We start from the raw sequence: 18,178 nt of genomic DNA, 5'->3' as shown, positions 1-18,178 counted from the left end.
CTAAAGTTGTTTTAAAATATTCAAATTATTCTGTAATAGTTTTTGTTTTCAAAAAAAAGACGGGATTAAATTTATATGATTAAATAACTCGACTCATATCATCTGCAACATTTTTCCTCTCGCTTTACTTTATTTCGTTTTCTTTCGGATCCATTAGTCTCGCGTGAATTGTCGAGAAAAACTACACAGGTGAATTGAAAATAAGAAAATTTGAAACTGCTCGATTATCATCATCATTATGTAATGACATGTCTTTTGGTTTCATCTTTCTTGTTAATTCGTGTATATTTTACCAATGTATAACATTATTATCAATAGAAATATGTTTAATTTGAAACTTATAACCGGGCAACTAACGATATTAAACTAAAGCTTGAAGCATAGGCGCTCGATGTCAATGACAATGTTTTATTTTAAATTTATTTATTTTTTAGTTACCCGTTGTTTATGATAATGCATACACATACCAAATTAATAAAAATCTGACGACAAAACGTCTTCTTAAAAAAGATGGTTCGACTATGTATGTACAGTACACTCCACGCGTTTTCCCCAAAAAACGCGCTCCCTCCGCGGGTTTTTTCTGCTCGCGAGTGTTCACGCGGCGTTGAAAGAGCGAGGTGAACTCGATAAAACGCTCGGCGTTACGCCGCGTTCGCTAATTCCCGCGGCGTGTATTACTTTAGGCTAGTCGGTAAATGCAGACACCTTCCGTTCTTATCAGTGATCGCCTCGCAACGCCGCGTTAGCAGTGTGCTACTGGGCATGCCAAAAAATAAAAACATTGTTATAATAAATTGTTTAAATACTGTAGTACATGTATAAAAAGATAATTGTATAGAAAATTAATACGTATAAAAATTATGTTTTTTAATTCACAGGTACGTCTACAATATGAATTAGTCTAATATAATACATTTGACAAATTAATATTTAAATCATAACACATACGACACAAGAATAAATGTTCCGTAAAATTTCCAAATGAGAATAATAATTTTAATAGTAATCCGAAACACACTACGATTTTTAATTGTTAACACGACGTTTACAAATGCTTCCAATATACAGTCATGTATATTTCCCGACAAAAGCGCGCGAAAATTATGCTGCAATGTACAAGGTCAAGGTACAATGTATACTCCTGCAAAGCGTGCGTGTATTGATTTTTTTGATACAAACTTTGTAGCGCAGAGAACATTGTTGATTTCGGTTAAAAGTTTCTTTGGTATTTATTAACGAAATTATATCGCGAATAAGTTGATATTTCCTCTAAAATAATTTCAAATCGAACACGCCGAATCTTTATCATTACGGTATTTTAGTAGAGTAATTATTTTTACACTAATTGTACTGTAAACTGATTACAGAAGACATCTGGGCGGAACTGGATTTTAAGTGTTTGACGTTATGAAAACACGCAAAGCTTGTCTACTGACCTATTGTGTAGACTGCTGTATTCGGTGTTTTGACAAAAGGGATTAACATGTGTGAATGTCACTCTGCCGATTTGGTCCATAATTACTGGTAAACATTGTTTAGAATGTCGACGCAACAAGAATACAACTGTGAATATTAAATGCAATTATCAACTCAATAGTTACCACCTTTTAGCAATCAATGGAATAACCTACAAACAAAGAGAAAATCAATGCATTAGCTAGCAGAGAATAGACTTTGTTCCGACAATTAAAACCATTCCTTATGCATTCGTTGAACGTGTTTACTTGAGTAAGTTATGCCTTTAGACAGGAAGCGGCTTTTCTTTGATTACGTCAAACTGTCAATTCACACAGATTTGCGAGATTTTTAGGGTCCTTGGTCATTTGTATACATGTTCATTATAGAAAATCACCTGCTAACATGAAAACTTTGGATTAAATTATCAAAATAAAAACAATGTTGCAAACTGTGTTTATATTAATTGGTAAGTATTAGTTAAAAGACGACGTTTTGTGTGTCGTAAATCAACGAGTTTTCTATACAACCACAACTACTTCTACAACCACGTCGGGATCGATCTATCTTGGTTGTTTTTTTTAATTGTAAATATTATACTACATGTACATGTATGTACTTGTAATAAATGTAATTTTATTTGAAAATCAGGAAGTCAAACAAAATTAAATTGATCGTTATCTCGTAAAACGCGGAGTTTCCCCCGCGTTGCCAACGTCGAGGGCCGCCGCGTCGGTTTATCAGTTTTGCCGATCGTTAACCGCCGCGTCCAAAATCATGCAAACGCCGCGTATAGCGGGATTTTCTTAATCTCCCTCCAGGTCGAAACCCGCGGAGTATGGAGGGAAATTGGGGAAAACGCGTGGAGTGTACTGTATATCGTACAGTTACCGTAAGTCGTCCATGACCTAATTTCGACCACTTTGTTTACATTAAGAACGCGGCCATTTGGATGACGTCACACGCAAGCGCTCCGAGTATTTCGATGAAGTGACAGAACTAGGCTTATAAACAAAAACAAATAAAAACAAAAAGAGGAAAAAACAGGTAAAATTGCATTTCAAAATTTAACTAAAATTACACAAATTTAACTACATCCCATACATTTTATTGGTCCTATTTATTAAATTCCCACAAAAATTGAAATGTAAAGCAGACGATCTTAACATTACACTTTCATTGACAGCGCATCATATCAGAAATAGTAGTAAATCGTGGTAAATTTAAGGCAAAGCTTTTTTTATTAAATTGGTTTTCAGACCCAGGGCCCTCACACTACTTTGGGGGAAGGGGTCCACAGCCCTTAGGAGGGGGAATTTTCGCGGCGTTTCCCTTTTTGGGGGATTTTTTTACTTACTCTCTCATTATTTCATTTGTACATGTTTGCACTATATTCATTGCATTTTTCATAATTTAGTATGTTTGAAAAGATTAAATTGAAATAGGATTGAGATATAATAATTATGAGACACATCTTTCTATTAAAAAAAAAAAAAAAAAAAAAAAAAAATTATTTTTTTTTTAGGGGGAATTTTTCCCCCCAAAAGGGGAAAAAAGTATACTTTTCAGGTGGGGGACTGCCGCCGAAATTCGGCGGCAGATTTGATAGATTGAGGGCCCTGCAGACCTCTTCTTAATTGTGATTTTTTTACTTGTTTTCTTTTAAGGCTTATCCAAAATGACTTTTGTAAAATGGGCACAGTGTGACAGTAGAGCCTGCAACCACTGGGTACACCTGTCATTTTGTACAGAAATTAAAGTCATCAGAAGAGGTGCAACATTTATGTGCCCATGCTGTGCTAAAGAAGAGTGAAAATTGTTCTTAAGAAAAGTGAAACAAACTTGTTCAATTGTATTTATAAAATATTGAAAACATTTAATAAATATTTACTGTTTTAGTTATTGTTAAAATTGTTCAAAGAAGCAAAGTTTTCAGTTAAGTTGGCCTAATCCATTACCACTAGAGTGCTGTCCCTTTCTCGGATGTGACGTATCGACTTAAGGTAAACAACACTCGGAGTTAATGTTCTTGTAGTGTGTATGGAACTGTCGGCTTTGCGTAGTAAAACATGCTGTAAATAATCATTTTTGACATTGATTTAACGGGAATTAAATAAATCTCTGAAGGTAAATAGTATATTGCTGCATTTTGTTGCGTAAATTCAGAAATTATTTTACTTGTTTCCTTAACCGGTCGACTTACGGTAATTTGAGGATAGATATTGACAAGGTAAATCACTCGCCGTTTTCAAAAGCAACGGAAGTGTGTCATTATGCATGATTAAATCGCTGTCACCCCAATCGCTCATTGAAATGCGCGCTTTTTTTTAAGAAGACGTTTTGTCAGAAGATTTTTATTAATTTAGTATGTGTATGCATTATAATAAACAACGGGTAGCTATAAAACAAATAAATAAACAGTCTGCACGCTAAATATTTTAGCCAAATAGCCCTTCGGGCTAATATGATGGAATTTTGAATAGCCCGAAGACATGTTCTGTAGCCCGAGGTCAATTTAAATTTTATGACTTTTTTGGCCAGGAATACCAAAATAGTTATTAACAATCAGAAAATCTACTTCCATTAGTAAAAACAGATGAATGTGATTACAGTAATAAAGGGTATTATTTTTCCTTTTGAAATGCATTTTATACAGAATGCACCAGATAATTATGCTGTTTATTGTAACTTTATTATTACACATGTTCTCATTCAATGATTCCATTAATCAGTTTGACCAGTGTTTGGTTTTATTTTAAAGCAAATCGAATTATTATCATGTTTAAAAAGTATCCGAAGAACTTCAAAAATACACCAGCCTATTAAAATAACAGATTATTATCGTATTATTACTAGGACAATCGCCGGTGAATTTCTTAATTGTCGGCATGTGGCTTCAGAACAAAAGGCCACTGGGTGTGTTAATTGCCCAATCTGCCAAGTGACAATGTCTGCTTCTTTAATTTACTCCTGATGTTTTGATAAGCATGTGTCAACCGTGAAAAGTATTGTATATTCGTAAACAGATTATAAGTAGCAAAATAGGTCAAGTAGCAGAACGAGATTACAGAATAAACGAAAGTACTAAAATTAATAATAATACGCTGAAAAATTGTCTTCTAATACGCAAGAATAATTGATTAAAACACATGGAAACCTAACTGTAATAAGGATCAATTTGTTTTAACCCAATGCGTACATCCCTTACAGACTCTTTTATTCTTATTGAAAAATTACTTCGTCCATTTTTCATGAATTATAAATACATTTTCGGAAAACGCTTCTAAAATTAAATACGCTTCTAGATTGGTCATTATTTAAAAACATTACGCAGTGCCCGATGCGCGAACATCCCGGAACGGGATCTACGCATATTCAGTTTGAACAGTTTGCATCATTACTTTAAATAGAAACATAACAAGATGTTTACACGACAGTTTAGAAAAATGGCGGCCGCATGCTTTTAAACGTATAACGTCATTTTAGGCATTTAAATAGCAAATTTAATCGTGCCTCTTAAAAACGTGTATAAATCAGGTCATTGATATGACGCTCAAATATTTAATCGACCGATCGGGCTATTTTATAAGCATTTAGGATCGACCGACCGGCCCAAGAATCGACTCGGGCTTATAGGCTAATTCGAAGACTGAATAAATAAAACATTGTCATTGACATCGAGCGCCTATGGCTTGAAGTTGAACGTCCCGCTGATACCTCGTTATATTTTGCATTCAAAAGGTTAGGGGTCGAATCCAAATTAATTGTTCATGTATTGGTCAATTGCATGATTTTCCAAGTAAATACATGTAGTAAGTCATTAAATAGTGTATTATATACTCTTAACATATTTTTATTGTGAGTCAGCGATTCTGTAGTCCATATAAACGGACTCCCAGAGCCTTTGATAATTTTTGCTATGGCGGCTCTGGCAGTCCATATGCACCCCTTCATAAACATGGGTGCAGTTCAGCGCAGCGAATCCGTGCGCTTCACTAAACAGACGTCATTCGAGACAAATTGAGGAAAATAATGAATAAACTTCATAAACATGTTAAATTTTCCTGAATGGCAACCTACGGATGTTATCCTTCGCATGCACCCTATAAAAATACGACGATGTTTTAACACACTTTTCTCGCTGACATGTTTATGTTTAAATTTAAAACAGTGTATTCTGTATCGAATACCACATCGTTATCGACTTTATAGGCTGGAGCACATACCCCGACGTGCAAAATATTGGTGTACTGCGACCTAACCAATATTGGGTCAATTTTCCAATATGGCGGATACAGCGTACAAAACAAAACCTAAGTCAATAAAATCAATTATTTCTTGCTTTAATGGTACCATTTAGATAAGTTTGTGGTTTAGATAGGTAAACTTTAATAAGTTCTTGCAGTTTCAGTGTTCCTTAACCCTTGCATTGTTGATAACAATTAACATTTTGCACCCATGGACAAGAGAGAGCGCATTGCAACTCGAAGCAGCCCATTGGGCTATAAAGCTTAGAGTTGAATTATTGCAACTAGCAATTCTGGCTTTATTTCCTTGCCCTGTCTATTGTTTACAAGCAACCCTGTTGGACTTTTTATTTAAATCTCCAAGAAAACGCCTCTTGCTGCCATTAACAATTGATTCTTGGTAAATAAATGCCCAACAATGAGCGCTTATTTGAATCCCAGATCTGCTAAAATTCCATCTTAAAAGGAAATTTTCCATTTAACTTGTTCACCTTTTTTTCTGTTCTGCTTGGGTCAAACATCATTTTGTTTAATCTTAATATTTGAAGTAGTATATATTTGTGAACACAGAAAAATGTTAAATATAAATGGACCTTTTCACAGATTTTGGCATGTATTGAAGCTTGTCATTAAATGCTTTACGTTGATTAAAGGCAAACATTGGAACTAAACAGTTCCAGTAAAAAAAACAAGAATAAAATTAAAGAAAGAAAACAAATAAGTCCTCAACTGGGCTCGAACCACTGTCCCTTGTAATAAAAGTTCATCACTCCAGCCAGTTGGTCATCAGTGCTCATAGATTAAGCTTTGTAATTTATATAAGCAATCCTGGTAAAGTAACAAAATATATAACGTAATGTATATTATAGAGCATAGTAAATGTTCAGTTTTACAGTTTCATCGCAAATATCATAACAACAACGATTTTTGTAAATCTGAAACAATTTTTGTCAATATTGTCAATCTACCAAAACGAGAAAAGGTCCCTGTAAGAAGTCCATTTTAAGCATGGCAGGGTTTTTTTCCCACTTTTTGGGAAGATAGCCCATGGCTTTGGCATTGGGAATTTTATCGGCATTTTCATGAAATTGGGAAAATAAATTCATTAGCTTTTTTTTCCACATGAAAAGTCCACTGATTAGGGAAATACTCAATTTGATATAACTCTTTATAATCATTCAAATTAAAAGAACAAAACCATATAATACTTTGTTAGATGTAATTGAATTGAAATTGAGATAAAATAAGCATTAGACATCTTTCTAAAAAAAAAAAAAAAAAAAAAAAAATTTTTTTTTTTTTTGGGAAATTGGGATTTTTTTGCCACATTTTGGGAAAAAAGTATACTTTTTGGGATTGGGAACATAGCCGAATTTCGGCTATAAAATCGGGCCAAAAAAAACCCTGCATGGAAAATGCAGGTTCCAGGCCATTGTAATGTAACCTATATTTTTATACTACTTTGATATAAAAAAAACTGGTTACAATCGTCACTTCTTGTGTTTTTTGTACTCAGACAGAACATGAAAGTGGCATCAACCTATGGCGAAGATGTCAACTTCACCTAATACTCCAAAAGGGTTTTCTGAAGTGCAAAGTAAGTCTTTGTGTTCTTTTTTAATGTGATGAAAATCCTTTTGAATATAAATTGAAATGAAATACATTCTGTTCAAGTGTACTAGGCAAAACTGGAACAGTGTACAGATTCTTGTTATGTTTTAGACGTCACATTCAACTGGGAGGATTATCTACGTGAGGATGGGGGGACACCAGCTCCAGTGTTCTGCTTCAAACAGGTACTAAATACTGGGCTTGGTGGTGTCATTGTAATAACAATACTTCTTTGGAAGACTGTCCAGTCATGCCATTGAGGTAAAATTTCATATTGCTCAATACACCTTAAACGCATCAGAAAATAATAAAAATTTTAGTGAATCACTGATTTAGTTTAAATGATGACATTAACAAAAATGCATCGGCCCTACTTGGGAAACTGGGTTTAACATTTACAACTGTTTGATTTCCCATGGCAAGTCAGAGTTGGATCTGGACAAGTACATAACAGGTTCTGGTTTTGACTGTAGCAAAAATGTTGTAGGTCCTGTTAAAACTTTGGCAATCTTTTACATTGGAAGTTAATGTTGTTCACACATGCCATAATATAACACTGCTGGTTTTAAATCTGGACATTTTTCATGAAAATGTACAGGATATTTGACAATGTAGTGGAAAATCTGAAACAATCTTTCATATGACTTATTAATGCACAAAATGCATACATTTTACAAGCAAATTCTGGCTAATATTGACAGACCAGAAAATGTGTTTAAGAATTTTAAAAAATGTATACAGACGTCGACATTTTTAGTAAGTATATGTATAAAGCGGAGTATGGTTCTATAAATGTTAAGATTTGTTCATGGACAGCCATTCAGTATCTGATTTGTGTGCATCAAGCAGCATTTTTATTGAATAGCAATGATCAATTGACCAGTCGCCAGCTGTCAATCAAATAAAACTATCAGCCAATCAAATCGCGAGCTTGCACACACCCCTCAGCAATGCTTATCTGGCCGCCATTTTGTCCGACAAACAAACTGTGTCGTACATATGGAATGGACGTAATTTTTAAGAGTTTACACAGATTTTATATCAAATGCCTGACCATTACTGTTTGATCATTATTCAAAATTTTAAATGCTATACATACTTTATAAAAGGTCATTATTTTACCTTTATTTCTTGAACATATGAACAAGTAATGAGAAAACAAACACAATAACTAGTTTGACCACAACAGTGGTGTGTTCTATTAAACGTGTTAAACCGTTTGATGCACAATATTATTAAGCAGTTTGGGCAACATAATAATTGCCACACGCGCTTATTAATAATCTCAGCGTAATTGTCCATAATTAATAAATGACAGTATGTTGCGCGGGTCTCAGAATGAAGGAACATTAAGGCATTGTTAGGTACTGTACACAAGAAAAGAAAACTATTCAATTACTTGAATAATTTCCTTTTTTTTCTGTGGATCATAAACAAGGGAAATCATTATAAATTGTAAACTTAAATATTGTTTTGACTAAAGTAAAAACAACAAAAAGGTGATTTCAACGCGGCTTAGCCAGCTTTAGCGACTTCAGGTGTAAAATATACTGCTTATAATACAACAACAACAACATTTCTAGTACAACATATATTGATACGGGGAAAAATGTGAACATTGCAATGAACATATAAGGTCCATCTTGTTATAAATAAACAAATGCATAATATACTTAATATATTCCATTCAAATGTTCGTGAACAGCACCGTAATACCAACAAATTTATTTTTCGATAGTGAAATGTAACTGGTTCCCATTAAAAATACATGGAATAAAATGCATATCAGACTATCTGTTAATGAAACCACGAAATAAGACCTATATTAAATTATGGTTACAATCAAAATTTAATTTATATCTAAATAAAAAGAATCGGTGTCTTTTTAAAAATAACACAATAAAATAAAGATCTAAATATTTTTAATAAACAAAAAACCCATAATGATATAGATGTGTCATTTGCATTTAATACAAATATTTTCAAAAAAAATAGTTATATATGAATAGCCACCGGATTTACTGTAAGGCTGTTTAATACAAGTTCAAAATCAATAGTAAATAACTGTTTATCTTTACAACGGATTTTTATTCAACTCCCTATTATATGTATATGAAACGTTTCTGATAGCCAGTCGACTGCAGTCTGCAGTTTACTCATTTATTTTGATTACGCCATTTCTCTCTAAAGCATTTATGATTGTTAAAGTTTTATAAAGCAGTTTAGTTTTGTGTGTGGCTTTAACAATTTATATTGTAGAAAATTCCATGATACACTATTTTTATTATTACATAGTTAAAAATATAGTATTTCACTCGCCTAATCCGCTATAATTGCGATCTGCTTGTCGGAGTTTTCTAATCACTAGACCACGTGACTATGTGGGCAGAGCAATCGATGATTTGGCGACTGGTCAATTTGTATAACATGTAAGGTCAGGGGGAACAGATTTCAAAGTGGATTTTCCTATAGGATCAATTGGCTTGAAAGTGAATATAAAGAATTGAAAATTATTGAAGACACGTAAATGTAAATTAAACTTGTTCAGTCAAATGAGGAACTGACCAACGAGTTTGAAGCTGGTCAAAAGATTGAGGCAGCAGACCCCAGGAATCTGACCTCTACTTGCGTTGCCACGGTGATTTCAACAGTCGGGTTACGTCTGCGTCTGCGTCTGGATGGCAGTGACAACTCAAATGACTTCTGGCGCCTCGTTGACAGCGCAGATCTGCACCCGATTGGCCATAGCGAGAAACATGGAGGACTCTTGCAACCCCCACTTGGTATGTTTGGGAAACTGTATATATTATACCCAAGGAATGTATGAGATATTGGAGTCTATGCTTCGATCCTAATGTCTGTCATTTGGCATAAAATGTGATAAACTTGTTGAGCAAACTGCTTGGACATTTCTTAAGCTATTGAGTTAAGACTTTAAATATGTCCTCAGTATGAAATGTAACAATGTAGGACATTTTTTCATTCCCAGATATTTGCTTTTAAACAAAGTGAAACAGCGGTGCATGGATATAAAAGTCGCATTTGTGATTATGATCAAGTTGTTACTATGAACTCTGAATCATTTGCATTTGAAGGGTTATGTGTTGAATGTTTATTTATCCCATCAAGCATGCATTTTTTGCAATTAACACTTATGAGTATACTTAATAACTTAGCTTTATTTGGGCATAGCTAGAATAAGGCTGTCAAGGCCGTTAAATGGACTCTGTCACTCATATTGTTAATTAAATATATATGGTATAAATTGACTTTTATCCTGTTTTGTCTTACAAACTCTGCCATTCCCTGTTGTTGTTTTTTCTTGAAAAAATGATGGGGTAAACAAGATACTCGGTGAATAGAGATAAGTTTTAATTCTGTGCATGAAAACATGAGGCATTTGCCAAGGCTTTTGATTCAGGCTCTCTAATCCTCGCTGAATTATCTGTATTAAAGTTTAACCTTGTATTCAATATATCTAATGTAGAAATGTTAATAAAATACTGGAATTCAATGCACAACTCTGACATTGAACATGTCCAAGTCTTGTCATATCTTCACAAATGTGTACAGTAGCTTTTAAACACTCCAGGCTGTCTCTTAAGGTCGGAATTTAATTAGGCCAAATTATTTAATTTATTGACTGTTTGCTGAGAGCATTGGTTGTGAAAGGCATTATCTTGAAAAATGGTTAATCATAAGGAAATGGTGTTAATAACACATTTCTGTTTTGATTAGTATCATAATAAGATTTTTTTTTAAACAAGGTTCTTGTTACCAGTATTAATACAATCAATTAATGCAATAGATAAGGGGTTTTCTTTGCTTGATCCTCTGACTCAGGTGTCAACTGGATAAGGATATTATCTTAACTTGAACATGATCTGGCAATAAGTCTTAATATCTCACCAAAATGAACCTGTTGTTGACCTATATGCATAAATATATATTTTACTTCAATTTCATGATTATATTAGTTTCATGACGGTAAGCCTTTTATATTGCTTGAAGCATATCTTACTAAGTGTCCAGTTATGGCCCCATTAAACTCATGCAAATCGTGTACAAACAAAACAAAAAGCAAATTCAGTCAACAATCTAAGGATCTTATTTATGCTAATGGGGTTCACAAGTGCCAGGTTAATGTCTTCTAGCTATAAATTGAAATGATAACTATATTTGAATACTGGTATAGCTCATGACATGAACTTCTTTTCGTATTGTTTATTCATAATTGGATTGTTTAAAAATATATATACTGTATATTGAGAAAAAGGCCTGTTTCATGTTAGTATTACCATAAATCATGTATCCCCCCACCCTACTAATAATCATGTATCCCCCCACCCTACTACTGATCATGTATTCCTCCACCCTACTATGAATCATGTATCCACCCACCCTACTATGAATCATGTATCCACCCACCCTACTATTAATCATGCCACCCACCCTACTATGAACCATGTATCCACCCACCCTACCATTAATCATGTATCCCCCACCCTCATGTATCCCCCACCCTACTATGAATCATGTATCCCCCACCCTACTATGAATCATGTATCCACCCACCCTACTATGAATCATGTATACCCTTGTCCCTGACAGGATTCCGGATGAACCCGTCGTCATGGCCAAGTTTTATGCAGAAGACCTTGAATGGAGCTGTGTGTGCTCCCAACTCTTGCTTTAAGAAGGTCGGTAACATATTTTTATCCTTAATTAGTTATTGGATACTGGATATATATTCTGTAATGTAAATACGAAACTTATATTGATCATTTAACAAATATTGTTCATTGTTTTCAATATTTATTATGCCCCCCTTTGAAGAAGAGGGGGTATATTGTTTAACTGGATGTCGGTTGGTCTGTCTGTCGGTAGACCAGTTTGTTTCCAATCAATAACTCGTCAACGAATACTTCACATGTGCATTGGCCTTGGACAGTGGATGACCCTATTGAAATTGCATCCAGATATATATTTCATGCAATACAGTATTTTGAGGGCTGAACATAAAACTTTGTGGTTGAAAATAACACTAGTTTATAGTAACAGCGATTTTCCTTGTCCAATTGGGAAAAGTACCCGTACCGGTCCGATTGGGAAAAATTGAGTCGTGAAAACCTCAAAATTGGGAAAAATCGAGTCGTGAAATCCTGAAATTGGGAAAATCGCGTCGTGAAGTTTGGGTCTTATTGAATACATCATACAGTTCATACTTAATTGAACATACCCATTTAAATAATCATTTGCAGGCATGCCTTAATGACCATTAAGTTATAAAGTTTATATAAATAACAAAATATTATAAAGAACACACCAAATCAATTACTAGTTGTTTTAATCTCTTTTAAAGCAATGTCTCTCTCTTTCATTTTTGTGAAATTTCAACAATCTTTGATGTTTAATCATCACTCAGTTGCTTGCATCCCTCCCTGCACAGCATCATTATTGCTGTCAATGTGTCCTGTGATTGATGGTTCCGATTGGTTTTTTGGCATAATATTTGCTATTATGACTCATTTCAAACTACGATAAGGTTACAAACCGACGTAAAACAGTACGCTGGCTGCCTGGCAAAAGAACCGGAAACAGTAACAACTCTATTGATTGAATGCGCTGAATAATAAAACCCGAAATTAATCGAGCGCGTGGTTACACACAACTATACGATTTTCTTTGTTCGCTCGCCGAAAGTTGGTTTTTTTACGAAACTTTCTATCGTTTTGAGAAAAAATTCGGACGCTGATTGGGATTTTTCCAGATGCCGATTGGGAATTTGGGAATTTTCGCTCGATTGGGAAAGTACCGTTTTGGGAATTTTCGTTCGATTGGGAAAGTACCGTTTACCGGTACTTTATAAAGAAGGAGGAAAATCGCTGAGTAAACCTTATATAATCAGGCAATGAGGACATACAATTCACTTGTTGAATATTTAGGAGCCACTCGGGCCAAGGAGGAATGAGTTCAAAGTTGGAATGAAGCTGGAGGCAGTAGATAGAAAGAACCCAATGCTGATATGCCCAGCCACAATAGGGGCTGTCAATGGGGAACAGGTGCATGTCCGGTAAGTATGGGCTGGTGTAAGTATTGGACATCAAAAAGCAGACATTCTCCCCATGCCTCTGATTCTATTTGAGCAGTTACCTGTTGCATAAGAATGTTCAAGCAGTACACAGTGACTAAGACACATACACATGTAACCAAGATCAATAATGTCATATGGATAAATTTGTATCAAACATAAAATGTTATGCCGATTTGTGAAAAAAATGAGTTGCGCACTATTCACAATTATGAACAAAACAGCTCTTGTTATGACCTGCATGAAAACACTTCTTTTAACATTTTATTAAATGTGGTCATACATTTAGAATTGCTTCAAGTAAATTACACTGTAACTCCAATATAATGCGGATGCTGGGGTCCAAGCCACAAGACCACATACATTTTACCCCAGGCTCATATGCTTTGCTAGGTTTGATGGCTGGAAGGGTGCCTTTGATTACTGGTGCCGCTATGACGACAGGGACATCTACCCCGTGGGCTGGTGTGCTCGGACTGGCCACCCCCTACAACCACCGGGACAAAAAGGTGTGAACATTATCAATTTTAAACAATGCTTTATCATACAAAACTTTGAATATCCCTGATCATCAAGTTTAATCTCAAGAACTTTAGAAAAAATTTATTTGACAAGGCTTTACTTTCTTTTTTATATTCTTAAGAAATTATGGGATGTTAAAATTACATAAAAATCCACAGCTTAGTTTGTTTTAACATTCTGTCCTTAAAAGCCACTGCCTGATCATTATATTGGCTTATCATCTTCTTCATCACGCGTTAGATATGCCATTTAAATCCAAAGGTGGTTAAGTATTAAGTTTTTAAAAAATCACTATCTTTAAGAAAAAATCACTATCTTTAAGAAAAAATCGCTATCTTTTTTTCTCGCCATGATAAGGCAATACTCCAGCCAAGACCAGTCGGGGCCGGTTGTCAGACTGTACGATGCAGACCCTTTCACCCGGCAGCCGTAACTCCACCCCTAGTCGGACTAAAAGTCCCTCCCCCATCCCCACCAGCCCCCTAGTCAAGGAGGAGCAAGTTGCCCCTCATGAGTCAAGTTCCGTAGTCACAGTAACGGAACCGGATACAAGTTCACCGTCCCCACCAACTGGTATGTTTTATTTTTATCCCCGCAGCATTTACTGATGTTGGAAGCGTTTAAGGATAAGCTCATTCCCATGTTTGCTAATTGTTTTTTCTGTCTGTCTGTCTGTCCGTCCATACGAGATTACCCCAAAATGATTGAATTTGTGTTATATCAATAATGCTTCTTTATACAAATCTATGATACTTGCATGGATGTTGTCTTTGAACGCTATCAACAACCGCAGTGATTTTTTTACCTGCGAGTCCAGCATCCTGGACTGACAAAAACTTCTGGGGATGCAAAGTTTCGAATTATGTGAGTCCCAAAAATGCATTGAAATTTCTCAAAAAATAATAGTGTTTAATATTTGGACTCATTCTTTCAATTCGGGGACTCAGAGATTTGCAAGTTATCGAGTCCCAGGACTCAGATGAGAAAATTTGTAAAAATATCACTGGACAACCCACATTACCACTACCTCATTTTAATTTTGACCTACCGTAAAAATGCAGCCATAAGTCGAGATTTTTTTCCTAAAAAAATTGGTTAAATTTACAGTCTTGACTTATGAGGTCGTCCATGAAAAATAATGATGACATTCAACTAAGATCGATCCCCGCGGAAATGGTTAAAGTTGTTGTTGTTGTTGTATAGAAAACTTGTTGAAATACGACACACAAAATTTCCTCTTTTAACTGATACTTACCAATTAATATAACCACAGTTTGCCGAAACATTTCCCTTGTTTTTATTTTCATAATTTAATCCAAAGTTTTCATGTTAGCAGGTGTTTTTTTTACAACTGAACGTGTAAACAAAAGATCGAGTCATTTTTAAAGTAGAGCGAGAATTGGCAACCTGTGTGAATTTACAGTTTGACGTCATCAAAGGAAAGCCGCTTCCTGTCAAGAAGCCATAAAGCATCACCCTTCTCGCCGATAAAATAAAATTTCTTTAATTTGTGAAGCGACATGTTTAACCAATTGCGAGTTTGTTATTCACTGGTAATCGTCCAATTATGTTTGAGCATGTGCAAAGCTCCGCCTTTGAAACTGTTATGTAGAACAAAGGTGGAGTTAGCGGTCTATTGGTTATGTCAATCATTTGTCATAAAAACGTGTTTAACGAGGAACTAATCAATTGTTTTGATAGTCAGATTAAAAGTACAAAGATTTGATTACAGTGATCACAGTGTGTCATCGGATTATAAGTTTGTGGATTAATACTAGCGTGGACAATTTAGTGCAAACTTTATAATAATAATTTATTAATTTGACTTTGATTTGTGAAAATGCCTCAAAAACGTCAACGCCATGCGTATGACAATACGTTTAAAATACGCGTGATAGAATTTGCAGAGCAATCAATTAATAATAGTGCTGCTGAACGCGAGTTTGGTGTTTCGTATGTTGTTGATGTGTAAATTACGATGTACATGTATATAAGTTCTGGTTTCCTATGTTGTCTTTGTTTTTATGTGGTTCATTTATGATTTGCTTGTCTATATTTTCATATATTATTTTCGAATTCCTAAATATATATCATATTGATTATATTAAACAAAGTACATAATACACGTGTCCGCTATGTCTACGTCGCACAGTGCTATATTGACGTTATGGTCTATGTATAGAATAATAACTTCCTGTACATTTAAAATTGCGTCTGTTTATGAAATTCTTGCGTGGACAATTTCTGACTCGACTTATGACTTGGACATATTCAAAATCTCCGATTTTCGTATCATTTTTTACCCCCCGACTTATGAGCGGGTAGACTTATGACTGCATTTTTACGGTACTTTTGTACCAAGACTGATTCAATAGGTAACAAATCTTGGGTATCCCAAATTGACTGTTGAGTACTACTTCCTAAAAAGCTTGGGTACTTCTATTGAACACCCAGATCACTAGATCATATTGTCACCTTGAAATTGTCGTGATATTAGACTGAGACGCAAATAGGCCAACTATTCATTATTGACAAAACTTTACTCCATGGGTATAATGGTTTGTGATCGAAGTTTACTTGTATATACATGTATATGAACATGCTCACAGCCTCATTTGTAAGTCTTGATGAGTGAGTTCTAGTACAAGGAAGGTATAGCCCAGCACAAAACTATGCTTACTAACCATGCAGTCAGTTTAACATAAGCTTAGCTAATAGATCCAACTTAAGTTGTGGTTTAATGAAAACTTCATATGCAACTTTCTATGTGAAATGGAATGATTCATGCTGACAAATTGATACTCTGTCAGCCATTAGAGCAAGATTTACATGCTTGAAGTATTTTAATGTAAACAGGGCCTGTGTTAATAAGCTCCATTGTGAAAGTAGGAAGAAATTCCTAATACCATGGAAAATCCTTCAGTCTCTGGATATTACATGTTCAGATCTTTGTAGATGAAAATGTTTTCATCAAGTAAATACTGAAAAAAAATATATCCTTAAAAAACAGACAACATTGGATTCCATGAAGACATTTTTATGTGAAATGTTTACTCAAGTAGAGGTTAAGATTTCCCCCTAGGAGCTCTGTGAATACCAGCCCATTTCTGAACATAAAATAGTCCAGGGTTCGACACTAAGGCACGTCCGACAGACATTGTCTAGTAAGATCGGTGGTCGGGCTAGTAAAACTGTGGGCTAGCTTGTCCGACTGGTCGTACATACAAAATCTATACTGATTCATATAACTATAACTAACCGAAAACCTTTTTCTCTTAACGTGTAAAATAACTATTGTATCCATTATTTACATCAGAACAAAACTAGCGTATATAAATAAACGCGGAGCATTCACATGATTCATCGCTATTTTTAGACGCGAAGGAGAGCTTCCCGCAGAAATGGCTTGTTTCCATTGGTAAAGTTGTCATGAATATTAACACTGCATGCTGGGAAATTTGTAGTCTGCTAAAATGTTGTCTGCTGAATTTCTAAAATTAGCATTTTCTTTAATTTTTTTCAAAGAATGCTATCAGAATAGCAAACAGTTTGGATCCAGATGAGACGCCACGTTCTGTGGCGTCTCATCTGGATCCAAACTGTTTGCAAAGACCTTCAAAATTCGGTTCCAGCACTGAAATAGTTAAAGATTTTCTGCAGTGTCGTAGAACTTTACATCATGTTTTTACGACTTCTATCGAAAACCGGTATCGTCAATGTAAACATTTTGGCGAAGCAGACGAGAGAATGTAATTTAAAGAGTGACTTTGTTCAAGATTGGATATTCTTCCGACAAATAAGTTAATAAAGAAGAATCCAATGGTAAAACTGACACAGATTATGATGGAAAAGGGCATTGGAGCTGTGGTAGCATGGAGCACAGTGGTCAAGGAGGCCAGAATTTGATAACGTTTAATAAATGTCACCTGCTGTACAGACATCATTTGTTTAACTGGTGATAAACAGTGAAATTACAACAAACAATTTATGTTGTTAATTAGTTTTATTATATTTTTTACTCTGTGCATCAAAATAACTTTCTTGTGTTCACTAATCATTTTCTGATAAAACCTGATTAAACAGTTACACGACACAATTCTGTTTATTTGCTATGTCATTTATGGTCTAGTAGACATCAGATTCGGGCTAGTACATTTTAAGAGGAGCTGGTCCGATGGTCTGGCTGTAAAAAAGTTAATGTCGAACCCTGTAGTCCCTGATTTAATGAATTATGAAATTTAAAGAATTT

At 34.8% G+C, this 18,178-nt stretch overlaps 1 protein-coding gene across 2 annotated transcripts in view; it reads left to right on the top strand.

Annotated features, from left to right (window-relative positions):
- The first annotated feature begins 139 nt into the window (after positions 1 to 139).
- The window catches only part of LOC127852278 (polycomb protein SCMH1-like), a 39,393-nt gene continuing 21,354 nt past the window's right edge, over positions 140 to 18,178 (top strand). The window contains exons 1-8 of one of the 2 annotated variants that reach the window (XM_052386173.1): positions 140 to 240; positions 7,222 to 7,302; positions 7,428 to 7,501; positions 9,865 to 10,099; positions 11,928 to 12,016; positions 13,262 to 13,389; positions 13,801 to 13,916; positions 14,287 to 14,502. In XM_052386173.1, the coding sequence (XP_052242133.1) occupies positions 7,248 to 7,302; positions 7,428 to 7,501; positions 9,865 to 10,099; positions 11,928 to 12,016; positions 13,262 to 13,389; positions 13,801 to 13,916; positions 14,287 to 14,502 (913 nt within the window). In that variant the 5' untranslated portion in view covers positions 140 to 240; positions 7,222 to 7,247. The remainder of the gene's footprint in view (positions 241 to 7,221; positions 7,303 to 7,427; positions 7,502 to 9,864; positions 10,100 to 11,927; positions 12,017 to 13,261; positions 13,390 to 13,800; positions 13,917 to 14,286; positions 14,503 to 18,178) is intronic. The other variant, XM_052386174.1, reaches the window with a different exon arrangement.

The sequence above is a fragment of the Dreissena polymorpha genome, chromosome 12 (genome assembly GCF_020536995.1).
Source record: "Dreissena polymorpha isolate Duluth1 chromosome 12, UMN_Dpol_1.0, whole genome shotgun sequence".
Lineage (NCBI taxonomy): Eukaryota > Metazoa > Mollusca > Bivalvia > Myida > Dreissenidae > Dreissena > Dreissena polymorpha.
Note: the sequence above shows the minus strand (reverse complement) of the source record. Positions and strands in the feature narration are given on the sequence as shown.